Source organism: Poeciliopsis prolifica, unplaced genomic scaffold, assembly GCF_027474105.1.
Source record: "Poeciliopsis prolifica strain line A6 unplaced genomic scaffold, Auburn_PproV2 SCAFFOLD012, whole genome shotgun sequence".
Classification (NCBI taxonomy): Eukaryota; Metazoa; Chordata; class Actinopteri; order Cyprinodontiformes; family Poeciliidae; genus Poeciliopsis; species Poeciliopsis prolifica.
The window spans coordinates 10996961-11011657 of NW_026562387.1; the positions used below are offsets into that span (position 1 = coordinate 10996961).

General features: G+C 37.1%; 1 protein-coding gene across 1 annotated transcript; it reads left to right on the forward strand.

Moving 5' to 3' along the window:
* Positions 1 to 1812: 1812 nt before the first annotated feature.
* On the forward strand, positions 1813 to 14681 carry sgk3 (serum/glucocorticoid regulated kinase family member 3). Its single transcript, XM_055037807.1, has 17 exons — positions 1813 to 2077; positions 7041 to 7221; positions 7375 to 7458; positions 7579 to 7651; positions 7751 to 7826; positions 8252 to 8327; positions 8504 to 8553; positions 8648 to 8705; positions 9421 to 9504; positions 9590 to 9721; positions 10160 to 10272; positions 11484 to 11520; positions 11859 to 11945; positions 12121 to 12216; positions 12343 to 12498; positions 13421 to 13510; positions 13884 to 14681. Exons 2-17 carry the CDS (start codon positions 7144 to 7146, stop codon positions 14052 to 14054), a joined length of 1461 nt encoding a protein of 486 aa, XP_054893782.1. The 5' UTR covers positions 1813 to 2077; positions 7041 to 7143; the 3' UTR covers positions 14055 to 14681.
* The last annotated feature ends 16 nt before the right edge of the window (positions 14682 to 14697 follow it).

Below are 14697 nucleotides of genomic sequence, written 5' to 3' on the forward strand. Positions count from 1 at the left end.
TCAGCAACATATCTCTAGAGTGAAACTTTTGAATTGATTCATTATACTGATTGACCTATTTCAGTTGTTTATTTCTGTGAAGTCCACTCGAAATTGCCACGTCTCATTTAGAAATCAGGGAAAATTTAAAAAAAAGACACATTAAAAAATATAATTAGCCCTAAATTCTAAACAAAATATGATTGTGTTGATGCATTAATTGTGCACACTTTAGGCAAAGACCTACATCAGTCTGACTAAAATTCTGAGTTAATAAAAACTTCTGGATTTCAGGGATTCATTTTCCAATACTTAAAAGCTAATGTATTCATTTTCTGTAAAACAGTGCAAAAATATCAGTATTTCGCTATAGTTGGCATTAAAACATTTTGTTAGCAAGGCAGCCATGTTGGATTTTTATGTCAGGGTTGGTGATAAATATCAGTCTTTTCAACTCACAAACAGTGCCCAGAAACCTAAGTTACTTTCCTCAAATTTGAACTTGGTCATTTCAGCTTCTGTGTAAAACAGAACACACTATTCCAACTGATCCTTCAAACAAGATATAATTATTTACTAGTTTATTGGCATCAATTATCTGTCAGTTGGATGGTGCTTGGAAACGTGGTATTTACTGAAATAGTACATGTTATACAAAAGTTTGAGAACCCATCAGTTCCTCAATGAATGTACTGCATTGTCACGCTTGCAACTTGTGTTTTGCTGCCATCGTGTGGACACATCCTCAGAGTTTGGATATGCTGGATGTTTCCTGATGACAATTTTCTTTTCTGTTTTTATTTTGTCAACATGCTAACAGTTTTATAAACACTATGAATAATATTAAAAATAGATCACGTATTTAATAAAAAGTTAATATAACTGAACAATAACAAAAAGTCAGGTGAACAGTTTGGATAGGCACAAATTTTGTGTTGTAATGGGCCCACAGAAAATTTATTATATTGTAAGAGAATTTCAAATGACATTAATTATTCAATATAAATATGCTGCAGAATTATTTTAGTTCATTATTAATTTTATTCCTCTCTCTTGTTGGAATAAATTGTTAGACATTAAAATACATGTGTGTCTTAAAATCTGCATGTATGTATGTATGAATTATTATTATTATTATTATTATTATTATAGTAAGGATCTATATATTAGTTCACTATTTTACAAAGTTGAGACTTTCATCCTGCAGTACATGTTGTGCCACCTTTCTGCCTGTAGGTGACACTATTGGTTCCTACAAAACTTCTGCCAAAGTTGCGCTTCTTAAAAGTAGAGAGCGGAAATGAACTAACCTGTTAGCCGAAAATAAAAGTTTTCGGCTCAGGTTGTACTTTTACAGGACAATCTGAAAAAGTACTAAAGTAAGAAACAGAAAAAAGTAAGTCGATGTGCAAAAGTTATTTCTCATTGAAATCTTACTTTACAAAATAATATGTGAGACAATATATATTTTTAGCAGAAGTGGAATAACAGCTTACTCAAAGTTTCTGTCACACTGGACCCTCAAGGAGCACTGGTCCGCATTCCCCCTTCAACCAAGTAAAAAATGACCTGATGAGACGCTGGAAAAGAATATTGTTGTGAAAAAAGAAGCTTGCCTATCACTAAAACTATTCAAGCCTTAAATATCATCTCAATACAAACACCTGTGGTTATACCTGTCTAAGTGTGTAAGTAAATTTCTTGAAGTAGGAATAAATATGAACGTAAATATTTAAATATGTAAAATGCACAAAAGCAACGCTATACGCAATACCTAATTTTATTTTGAAAAACCTCACCGGATGTCCAGTCACTGCCTGTTTGGTAGTAGCGGTGGGCTGTCGCTGCGCGCTCCCGTGACTAATTTCATTGGAACTTTCTGCTGCAGGAAAAGCCCGATGTTTCCTGCTTCTCTCGTTTGCGAGGCGTTCATGGACAACCACCAAAACACACCTTTGGTTTAAGAGTCCTTCGAGGAGCTTTAGCCTCTCGTCTCACGGACAAATGTCACCTGTTCGGACATTTTGAAGGCTTCAGTTCGAAACATCACCATTGAACATAAAGAGGAGAAACGGACGCAGCATCAAAATACTGTAAGGTACGTGATGTTCACGTTCAACAGTTACCTTGCTCTAGTTTTTTAGAGCCTACTTTCGGCTAACTCTCTTGAGGTAACAGAGTTTACTGCTACTTTATGGAATCGTACAGCTTCGAAATATTACATTACATGGCGAAACTGTGTATTTTAACGGACTCAAACAATGTAAAAGCGGCCGAATTAGCTGCTTTTCTGTCTTAGCTTTGACAGCCCACCGTGGATCATACGAGATTTTTTTCTGAATGGGTTGTTATACACACGAAATCTTACTACAGCCTGTTGAATCTCTCATCTACTGCATGTCTTCATTTTCTCTGTCCGTCTTTCTGTTTGTGTGGTCAGCTCCTCCCTTCACTGGCTCATTTTTCCTCCCCTGATCTCTGCTGGAGAGACTTTTTCCTGTAATACACGTGATGTGTGTTTAGATTTAAAATTAAGCACCAGGAACAAGTGCAAAATACTGAAACCCTGCCAAACAAGTGTCCTACAGAAAAGCTGGAGTAGCTGACTGCTCTTGAGCCACATCCTCTGACTGTGCAAATTATGTTTTAGATGGATTGGATAAACCAGCAACATGTTTCCTTACTAAGATTGTTGTTGCAGCTGTGTCAGCCTTGTATGTCAGCCCTTCTGTTTAACTGCATAACCACAAACCACAATACTCTAAATTGGGAAATTACCTTGCAGCCCTACACAAAGGTTCGTTCAAGCTCAGGTGGATGGATGACTCCTGCGAATGTTCATAATTTGCCTGTTTTAGTTGATCAATTTTCCCCTCCAGATAATGATGTGCAGATTCATCACATTTAACTATGCAGAAGATGTGTGTAGGAGGGTATGCTGTGCTGTTTTAGTGAAAGTTCAATTTTTGCTATGGTTATCAAACCATAGCACATGCTCCCTACCAAAGAAGATACTCTTCCTCTGATTATCTGTCCCTTTACAGCTGCAATTTCTCTGTTGTTTTGTTTTTGTTTACATGGTTTTAGAAATCTGTCTCTTTATTTTTCAAGTACTTCTGGATCCTCACAGCTTATTTCTTGATTTTAACAGGTGCCACAATTTCAATTAATCCAAGTTCACTGATGCCTCTTGTGGTCTAATTAGAAGAAAAATAAAAAATATATTAATGTGACCCATTAGTTTCTTTTTTTTTTCAATCTGTATTTGTGAATCTGTTGTCTATGAACTCTATTTGTAGATCTATTAACTATATTGTAATTAAATGAAGAAAAAAATTGTAGTTGCAGATGCCCATTAACAGATACATTTGTACATCTACAACTATTTACTAATTAGTTGCACTATTTTTTTATTTCAGTGCATCAGAATGATGCTGAAAATATGACACACCACATTTTTTCATATTTTTTCTGTTAATTTTGATTAGTCAAATGAATGAAATTCCAGAAGAAACCATAGTAGTTTGTGGTTGAAACCTCACAAATGGGATGAAAAGTTCGAGGCATATGAATAATTTTGCATACCGTTAAATAATTACAAACTAGCTGCTCTGTGGAGAAGTTAAATTATCTCCCTGGAACCTGATGTCCGTTTCGGATTTTTGATCGCTGGTGCACAAAGCAAGCCGTCACCTCCGGGTGCAGCCTGTTGGTATTTACGTGTCGTCGGAGACATAACGTCAGGTTCAGGGTCAACGTTAATGGAGAGGACGGCTGCTTGCATCATGGTTGACCGAGTTCATGCCAGGCAAGCCGCCCAGCTGCACTTCCGCTAATAGAGATCTGTCTCTGCTGCATTTGAATTAGATTCCAACATGAGAACGTAGTAATGACTGTCATCCGTTAAACACAAAGGCTTTTTAATCAAGCTAGTTGGATTTGGATTGTTGTCAGTGACACTTTGATGAATAAAAACGTTGAGCGGTAATCGATTGTTTATTTCTGAAACAGGTTTTCATCCTGCTCATGCAACAGGTTCCTCCCTTGATTCTGCTCAGCTTGCATGCTCACAGCTTTGTTTATCCGAAGCCACATGCCTCGCCGAGCATTCAAGTCAGGCCTCCCACCCTACTGTCTCCTCAGCTTTGGTTTTGTGGCTCAAATTCCTCAACATGTGTGATACAGAAAATACCTTTAACGTCTCCACAGGGTATTCACTGATGCTATTTCTGATTCTCTGTTGTAGTCGAGCCTCTCTTGAGCCTGTCACCACAACTTAACTCATGTAGCGCTTGAAGAAATTTGGTTCAAACAACCTGGTCTGTTTCCATTTGTTGTCATTTACCCCTTTTAATATTTTGGGAGTGTTTGTGCAAATGGATCAGATTTATATAAGTTACACAAGGCACAAGCTCAGGTTATCTGAGACAGTAGGATTTCTGGAATGTTAAGAAGCGGGTCTTACCCCTTTGTTCAGAGCCATTTCACCATGAAAACAGGAGCAGATGTGAAACAGTCCAGGGAAGTGCCAACCTTTTTTTCTATTTTTTTTTTTTCGTGTACCAGCCTCTGTTGCATAAACTTAAAGGGTTTCATAACAGAAAACAGCCTTGGCTTGTCCACTTTAGCTGAATTGCTGACCTGTGTAGCAGTTCAGCTTTCAAGGGCAAGATACTTTGAATATCACACATCTGTTTCTGTACACAAATGTGAGTCAAAGTGAAACTAAAAGGCGAGGTTTACCAGCTCTGTATGAAGAGGGATTGTTTAAAGACATTTGCCTTCAGGATGTGTTCAGGAGCGTTCTGAGAGGGAGACAGAACGTAAACAAAGACTTTTCGTGTGTTCTTAAACAAACTGAGGCTGACCTCACTGACATCAAACAATGGACAAGTTAGAGCCGTTAACAAAAGGCTTTGTTGCGACGTAGATGTTATACAACTCCAAGGATGTTCTTCTGTGGTTAGGTTACACAGTGCTAAGAGTCTACAGTACGGCTGAAATCCAATTAGACATGTTCTGTCATTATGTGCCGCTGCTTTTCCTCCTGTGTGTTTTTGTTTTTTTCTGGAGGCTAATTATTCATGCCACAGCAGAGTTAGGTTAGTTAGGTGTTATCAATGTTTTGCATGGACTCATCCCGAGTCGAATCTGATGACGAATCCTCCTTTACGTTGTTTTAGCATTTTTAGAAAGATGCCCGTCCATTGAAACAGACTTCTTGTTATGAATGACGTTGGGGGCCTAACTGTATGCATTCTGGAGTCAAAGTTTATTACACCTCCACAATGAGCTTTATAGTGCATGGCAAATCTATTTATACACTTCACATTTTATGTCGGGAACAAACCTAAATTTATTTCAGTTAGATTTTACGTGCTAACTGCTGAGCCATGTTAAAATTAGGTATAAATTTGAAGAAGAAATAACTGAAAAACTATTCCTGTTCATCTCCACAGCATAATCCTGCCATTAACATGCTAAAAGTGGGGAGAACGTGTTAGATCTTCAGAGATCTGTGCGTATTTGATTGCGGTTTCTGTTTAACAAATAGATGGCCACTAAACTCAGTGAGTTGCACAGGATTTTATTTTACTGGAATCGCATTGAAAGGGGCAGCAGTGAGAAACAATGCGAAAAAGTTCAAGGGTTCAAAGGGTTCAACAAGGCATTGTATTGAACAGATGAGTATATCAGAGACCACATGTGTGAGAGGGGTGTGGGCGAGGATGAGTGAATGACAGAGGAGGGAGGTTTTCAGAAATGGACTCTAACCTCTCTGCCACATGCAAACAGGAAAACAAAATAAACTACAATAATACATTAGCAGTGAAAACGTGGAAGGAATTATAGGCTTTAACTGTGGAAGGAGTGCCTTGCTGCTGAAATGTGCTATACAAATAAAATTTGATTTGATTTTAAACATTTGTCTACTATAATGAGCTCATCGACTCATTTGTTGCCACCAGTGTGGGCTCATGTTGTTCTTGCTCGGGAAACTGAAAGGACTGCTGGCCCAGGCTGTTTCTAATACAGGCTAAACTTCAAGCAAGCAGTAGATAAATAGCATTTTTAACAACTGAAAAACTGAAAACGCTCACAATCTGACCTTAAAATATCTCAAACATCTCTACCATGATTTCAAAATTTTTTCACTGTATATAAAGGTGTAAACGGATTGGCTTTAGTTGTGGTAAATTCAAGTAAAATACACATATATTCCAACTGATCCAAGTTATCAAATAGTACAACAACCTCATTTATTATTATTATTATTATTATTATTGTTATTATTATTATTATCATTATTATTATTATTATTCAAATTAGCTCGAAGAGTTTCTGCCTAAGAAAAGTCAGCAGATTGCATTGAGTCGTTGATTTATGAGCAGGCAAAAACTCAGAGCGCCTATCAATGGCAAAATTAGTCAATTTTGCTGTTGACTAACAGAAAATTAAATGCATAAATGAGATGGTCTTTTAAAAAAAATTACTGAGATGACCTTAAGATTAATAAAAAAAATGCAATATTAAAAATTCAATAGGAGTTCTATTGCGATTATCTTTAAAAAAAAAATCTCTCAAACTTAAGCAGTATACCAAACCCATAAAAGAAAAACCCCATTAGCTTCAGTTTATTTTCATTGGGATTTTTATGTGGCTCACACAATATAAAGTAGAGTATTACTGTAAAGTGAAGAGAGCTGCAATGGATTAACCATCTTTTTAAACTTCTTAGTTCAAGTCCAGACTTAAATCCATTTGTAATTTTAAAGGTAAAAAGTTTGAATGTTATTTTTTTTCCGTTTAATTTTGTACATGAGGGATCTTTTGCTGTGTTAAAAATAAATTAACCAAAGTGCAAGCGTGTACATGCACAGGAGGCCTGCAGCAGCAGTAGACGATGACTGAATAATAAGTCAAACTGATTTCAGTTTTCAAACCCTTTTTTAGACCAAGCGGGACTCAACAAACAACATGCTGACATATATAGAGATCAGATGAACACCGGTTTCACTTCCTGGATTTCAGAGTGGTCTATTTTCTTTTCTTCTATGCAGCAAAGTCTCAGCATGAGGGTTGGCCACTTGCACACTTGAAGTCTTACCCAGGAGAGCTTATTACTTTACGACTCGGTGCCTCTGAACGCCGACAAACCCCAAGATGGAGGAGCAGTCCAGTTTCCCTAATGTCAGCATTCCCTGCCACAATGAGCAGAGGGACAAGAAGAAGCGCTACACAGTGGGTTGTTTCCATTCATGTATATATGTTTTTATTGGAAATGTCAAAGTGGATCTTTGAGGTTTAGGGTCTCACAGTTTTGAAGCAAACACATGAGCACACTCTGCCATTTGTTCAACTGAAAACCTTTTCCGTTTTTTTTTTATTTTTCAGGTTTACAAAGTGATGGTGTCTGTTGGAAGACATGAGTGGTTTGTCTTCAGGCGATACGCAGAGTTTGATAAACTATATAACACAGTGAGTCCAATCTTCTCCACAAATAAATGTGGTGCTGTGTAAATTTGAGTCTTTGATTGAATTGTTTGCATTTTATCTTAATAATAGCAGCGGTGCTTTATGCTTTTCTTTCCAACTCAGTTAAGAAAACAGTTTCCATCTATGAACTTGAAAATACCAGCAAAAAGGATATTTGGGGACAATTTTGACCCAGGTGAGTGAGCGCTAATAAATGAAAGCTCCAATAATAATCAAATTGATGCATTTTGTGTCTATTTTATTGTTTCTGTTCTAACATGCATCCTACTTACAGAATTCATCAAGCAAAGGAGAGCGGGGCTGCATGAGTTCATCAAGCGAATTGTCTCAAATCCTCAGCTTTCCAGCCAGTAAGTGCTGCACATATATTGGAGGAAATAATAATTTGATGAAATTTTTGTATGGTGGATGTTATATGATGTGGAGAGATGGAGTACCAGGCAAAACTCCAGGTCAAGCCTAAAATTGAGTTTTACAATCGTCTGACTGGTTTCGGGCTATTTTTTGCAAATATGTATTGCGCTAAATGATGTGCAAAGTTGGATTGGACTTTTCCCTGGTGTGATTGCTGCTCATTTAAAATCAATCTACAGTCTACTCAAATGAAGTATTTCTCTTCTCCTGTGTACACTGCTAACATTTAAAATATTTTTTGGGTGATACAATATATATTGAACAAACATTAAGTATTACAGTATTATTATCCAGTTCTGCTTTATCTAGATTTTCTCACTGATGTTTTATTCATTTCTTTGTTCAAAATTAAACCCGACAGTCCAGATGTAAGGAGCTTTCTTCTAATGGATAGGAAGCACCAACTTTCAGATGCCTCTGAGGATGAGGATGATAAAGTAAGCAAAGACTCATGTGAACAGCTGTATGAAATGTTTGCTTCTAAAACATCCTGGTTAGCTTGATAGAATCTCAACATGTTTGTTAAAAGTGTGTGGCTTCTGTCACAGCTCTCTTCCTTGGTTAGTTATGTCCTGGTAGTTAATTTAGATAATGTTTGTCTGGTGTTTAACAGAACAGCTCTACCTCCAGAAACATTAACCTGGGACCCTCTGGAAATCCACAGTAAGTATCCTTCTTTGGGTGATTTCTGTGTGAAACATTTGTGCCCTTTAGTCCTCCATGAAGTAGTGACAAACATTAATGTTGTATCTTTCAGGGCAAAGCCTACAGATTTTGACTTTTTAAAAGTTATAGGAAAAGGGAGTTTTGGAAAGGTAGGAAAACCCTGCATATGCAGTCCTTTCAAAAGTCTTCATACACTTTAAACTTTGTCACATTTTGTCACATTGAAACCAAAAACGTCAGACAAACGTACCCTACTAATATACATTGAACCCCCTTTAAAATCTAGGAAGATGTATTACCGAATTAGTACACTTTAAATGTGTGTGGGTGTGTGTTGGTGTATGTGTAGGTGTGTTAAGGCTTCTTTTGGTCTGATACCTCTAAGTATGATCCAGTGCTAAAAATGCCTCTTGTTGTTCAGAGTTAGTGAACAGAAGGACCTCTGAAGGCGATGGGTTGAATTAGAGTTTATTTCGAGGTATCAGAGTCAAGGGGGCTGAATGCAAAAGCATGCCACACTTTTTAGATTTGTGTTTTATAAGAATATGTCAAAAACTGTTTTCTTTCACTTCACTACTAGACAGTAATTTGCTTGTCTACCAGTGATCCCAATAAAATACCCTGAAATATTAGACAACATGTTGAGTAATAAATAACAAGACACGTTTTTTTAGTAATATTTTGAGGCATCTATGTGTTAAAGTTTATTTAAACGAAAAGTGTTTCAGTTTTGTGCTGAGGAACAACTAAGTTTTAGTTCTGCATCTGTTGGCCTTTCCATTCAGGAAGTGAGAATCATTTCTGGAATTATTATGGTTACCTCTGAGTGCAACGTCTAACTTGCTTTGTTTCCTTGCGACACAGGTTTTCCTTGCGAAACGGAGACGCGATGGAAAGTATTATGCAGTCAAAGTTTTACAGAAAAAAGTCATTCTCAATAGAAAAGAGGTAACTTTTCAAATCAGCGGTGATCATATGAGCGCGTTGGTGTTGCTATATTGTAACCCTGCCTGTGAATTATTCTTCCAATCAGCAAAAACACATCATGGCAGAGCGCAACGTGCTGCTGAAGAATGTGAAACACCCCTTTCTGGTGGGGCTTCACTATTCCTTTCAGACCACAGACAAGTTGTACTTCGTCTTGGATTTCGTCAATGGAGGAGAAGTGAGTTGTTTCAGTTAGGAGGGAATGAGACTCATGCACAAGACTGACTCACATGATTCTGCTGTGGAATGAAGTAATACAGGATAAAAGTGCTGAGCAGCTTTGATTGGAATAACCTTGGAGGAGTTATTTTCTGGTTCAAATGTCTGTATGTTTGAAATGCTTCTCAGAAATTACAGCATTACTCAAAAAATGACTTGACTGTAACTTCCCCTGGAGATTGATGTCAAGTGTGATTCGCAGTCTATTTATTCAAGATGCGATTTGTGACTGTGAGAATGACGAACGGCAGCCTGCGTCTCTGTGAACCTGCCTCTTTTCTGCATGCACACAATCTTCTCAGATGTGTTAAATCACTACATTTTCAATCTGAATGATAACAAAACCCTGTATGTTGCTGTGTCCCTGGGAAAATTCACTGCAACGTTCTTGTTTCAGCTTTTTTTTCATCTTCAAAGAGAACGGACATTTCCAGAATCCAGAGCAAAGTTCTACATTGCTGAAATGGCAAGTGCACTCGGATATCTGCACTCTCTCTACATTGTTTACAGGTATGCCAAACCAGGCTTTGCTTAGGGCTAAGGTTTCTGTGACATATTTTGTAAATGTACTAAAACTATATTGTCAGTTGACTTGCATAGCTGAAGAGCAAAAGACATGACATGGGATTTCCTAATAAAAATATGAAAGGTCTTGCGCGCAATGGCATTTAGTCCCTATTACTTATATGCTTCTAAATAAAATCTAGTCAACCGGTTTACCGCCAGTGTAAATGCAGCTCTTCTGTGATGCTTTCGAGCTCTTTGTAGAGAACAAACAGGATCTTAAAGACCGAGGAGGACAGCCGACAGGTCATCGATAAAGTCCTGGCTAATCCAAAATGCAAAGACGTTGACAAATCTACCAAGAACTTGTCGTCGATCTAAACAGTCAGGCTTGAAAAGATTTACTCTTTTCAAGCCCATCCTGAGCCACAGCTCAGGATGGGCAAATTAGTTTACACCAAAACAATTGGTCGTACATTCTTCAAATCTGGGTTTTATGGAAGAGTAGCAAGAATAACTTATTAATCCCACCTTAAAACGAGGTCATGGTGGCATCATGTTCTGCGGGTGCTATTGTTCAGCAGAGACAAGGAAGCTAATCATGTTTAAGTGGAAGAAGCATGAAACTAAAGACTGGCTGAAGACTGGAACAAACGTTCACTTTTCAGCAGGACAACGACCCTAAACATACAGCCAGGGTACAATAGAATGATTTTATATCAAAATGCATCCATGTTGTTCAGTTTAGACGTAATTTAATTGATAATCTGCTGCAAGGCTTAAATGTTGATGTTTACCAATGCTCTCCATTCACTGTAATAGTACTTTGCGACTTTGAGAAGAACGATTCAGTTTCAGACAAACCCAGTTGGGCTGAATTTAAAATCAAAAAACAACTTTGTGTTGGTACATTGTGCAAAATTTTCTTATTCCTCTTTTGTTCTCATAAATAAGGTATTTTATATTAAAAAAATAACATATGTACTCTCTTTATTGTTATCTCTACTCAAAAAGATGCAAAATCAGCTCTCAAATGTGTAAACAGCCTGACCATTTGGTGCCCAGACAGAAGACAATTAGCACTCAGTGTTTTTCCAGTCCATAATTCCAATTTAAGACCGTGTATAGCAGATCAAGCTTGATCTAAAAATATTTACATTTCAAGCAGATATTTTGTTTCTAATCAGAATTGTTTATTATTATAATTTTTCCTCCAGAGACTTAAAGCCAGAAAATATCCTGCTTGATCATGAGGTGAGTGTTTGTTTTAATTTTTAATTTATGCCCTGAATTTGCTCAATTCTGTCGTTCTGTTGGACAGTTTTTTTCGTAGGTTTTTTTTTTTTTTACGTGCTCAGAGTTTGTACTCCAGTTTTCTAGGAATTTGTGCACCCCATCTTGTAATTTCCAACTGGAGGTGATTCATGTGATTGGATTAGGTCTTACTGTGTCATGCGAGGAAACGGTGAATGGGACTGATGGGGTTATGTTGCTGGCAGCGTTCCTGGCAACAATAGAGACCTCAGTGTCTGGGGATAATGAGGTGCTTGTTTGGCACGTTATCTAAAAATGTCCATGTCTTATCTTTGAAGGGACATATCGTGCTGACTGACTTTGGATTGTGCAAGGAGGGCATTTCCCAGACAGATACCACCTCTACATTTTGCGGAACTCCTGAGGTGGCGTGAATGTTTGCTACATATCCTGCAACCTTTACAGAAGCTTTGAGTTAAATACATAAAAATGATTTGCTTAAGTTGCTTTTTACAGGGAAAATAGATAGCATCCGCACAAACATTGTCAACTAAAACAAAATATCAAATTAAATGTCAAATTTATATTTTTGTTCTTCAGTATTTGGCTCCAGAAGTCCTGAGGAAGCAGCCGTATGATAACACTGTAGACTGGTGGTGTCTAGGATCTGTGCTGTATGAAATGCTCTTTGGTTTAGTGAGTTTCTCTTCAGTTGTTTTGATCATTCAAACGTGAAAATTTGTAGTCTTCACAAGCTGTTGAATCATCACAATGAGTCAGGCCTGCTAACGCTGCTCTTTTTTTTTTTCTTTTATGCTCTAGCCTCCATTTTACAGCAGGGACACACATGAGATGTATGACAACATTCTCCACAAACCGCTAGCAATGCGCCCTGGAGCTTCCAGCACAGCCTGGTCTCTCCTGCAGGGTCTACTGGAGAAAGATCGCACACACAGACTGGGCTCTAGAGACGACTTTGTGAGTGTTAATTCACATTTTCTTTTAACTTAAACTTTTTCAGATTTTCATGCTGTGACCACAAACGTAAATGTGTGATATTGCATTGTGTGTTATGGTATTTTATGCAAAAGAACCAACACAAAGTGGTGTATAAACATTTTACAAAGTTAGTTTTTCACAAATAAAAATCTGAAAAGTAGGACATGCTGTCGCATTCAGCTTCCTTAAATCCGATACCTCTTAATAAAATCCAGGGCAACCAATTGCCTTCAGAAAATGCCTATATAGGAACTACCAAGAAGGTCGGAGGTTAACTTGTGGATTGTGTCTATATTACTATCATAAGCTATTAGCACAAGTGTGAACCTACCAACACATGATGACCGCTCACCATAACTGACAGGCCCAATTTAAACTTTGAAGTTTGCTGCTGTAATGAGACAAAACTTACAAAGCAATTCAAGGGGTATGAATGATTATTTAAACCAGTTTTTTTTTTTAGTTCTTCGCTCCCTCTGCTGGCTGATATAGGAACAGAGTTTCTGCACAGTTTGGAAAAGTGTAAAATTTGATTAAAGTTTTTCCTAGAGAGCATGGGGGATGGGGGAGAGGATAGAAATATTTCTATTTCTTTTTCTATTGTCTGGAAGCTGTCCTTTTATCCATTTTGCAACCATTCATCCAAATGCTTGCCTTCCTTTTTTGTTGCTTTCTTTTCTGTTTTGTCCTCCATTCCTTCCCTTGTTCTCATCTTTCTTCTGTCCTTTAGTTCATTTATTCCTTCAATCCCTGCATCCTTCTATCCATCATCCACCCCTTATAAGCCTTCCCACTTATACAAGAAAAAGAGGCAGGTCTGGAAATGTGAGTTTGGAAAAGTATGAAATGTCAACCTCACAAATTTGTCATAATCTGGTTTATGTCTTTTTTTTTTTCTCAGAATGAGATCAAAACCCACAGTTTCTTCCTATCAATAAACTGGAAGGATCTTGAAGAGAAAAAGATCCCACCTCCATTTACACCTAATGTGGTAAATATATAATGTACATTTGCCTTGACTGTCTTGTCAATTTTATGCAACTTGGCAATCCAATGTAAGGATGATGTTTATATCAATTTATTTCTTTTCAATATAGAAGTAATCAATATCATATACTTACTTAAAATTAGTTGAGCAAAAAAATCCACTTACTGTGCTCATGCAGTGTTGTGTATTTCATAATGCAATGTAACTTACAGGACAATTTTTTCCATCATTACATTGTGTTTTGTGGTGTAATTTAACACATTATTTTTAAAATGTAATTGAACATTTTTGACACACTTTTTCCTACTGCCTATCATTACACCTACTGCATGTATTTTGTTGTTTTGAGCCATGCAATTTCTGAATGTTTTGACAGAGCTGTTCCAGCGATATTGCAAACTTTGATCCCGAGTTCACAGAGGAGATGGTTCCCAACTCCATCTGCTGGACGAAAGAACACTCCATTGTCAACGCCAGTGTTATGGAGGCTGACGATGCCTTTTTGGGCTTCTCCTACGCCCCGCCTTCTGATGATTCATTCCAGTGAAACATCCCCAGTGGGGTTCCTCGTTTGCCTTACCAATTGTAACATTTTTTTTTTGACTAAAGGGAAAAAAAGTTAGAACAAGAGGTTTATTTGTCCTGTGAAACCAAAGCAACCAACAGAAAATAACTTGCATTTTAAAACTGATGTTGATTGGAAGAAAGTCTTTATATTTTACCTGTTTTGTATTTATATAAATATATATGACAGATGATATATTTTAGAATTCAGCTAATTTGGTAAAGTGATTTCAGGTCTTTTCTAGAAGTGAGCCTTAAAATTATCCTTGGAATAAAATCAATAAGCAGGCGTTTGAAAACTTGAACAGTTCACTGTATCTACAAAGAAAGATCCTATTGAGTTTGTCCATATTCTTATCATAAAATAATAAACAAATGCTTGTTGTATGTAGGCTCTACTTGGGGAACAAGTGGATTATAAGCATTTTTGGTTCATTTGTCATGCTAGTTCAGTTGCCTATCAGTTTACTTTTTTCTTTTGTACTGGAATGTTTGTTTTTGATCTAATTTCTTTCAACACAAATGTTCGTATAATTAGAAGTTCACAATACTTGTCTTCAGCTGACCTGTACTTCTGCAGTAATGATTAATAAAACCAAAGGCAAAAGTTTCTATTGTGTGTTTAT

Coding starts and splice junctions, on each gene's coding strand:
- sgk3 (XM_055037807.1), top strand. CDS start 7,144: ATGGAGGAGCAGTCCAGTTTCCCTAATGTCAGCATTCCCTGCCACAAT. Junction 7,222..7,374: donor ACAAGAAGAAGCGCTACACA/GTGGGTTGTTTC, acceptor TTTATTTTTCAG/GTTTACAAAGTGATGGTGTC. Junction 7,827..8,251: donor AATCCTCAGCTTTCCAGCCA/GTAAGTGCTGCA, acceptor TAAACCCGACAG/TCCAGATGTAAGGAGCTTTC.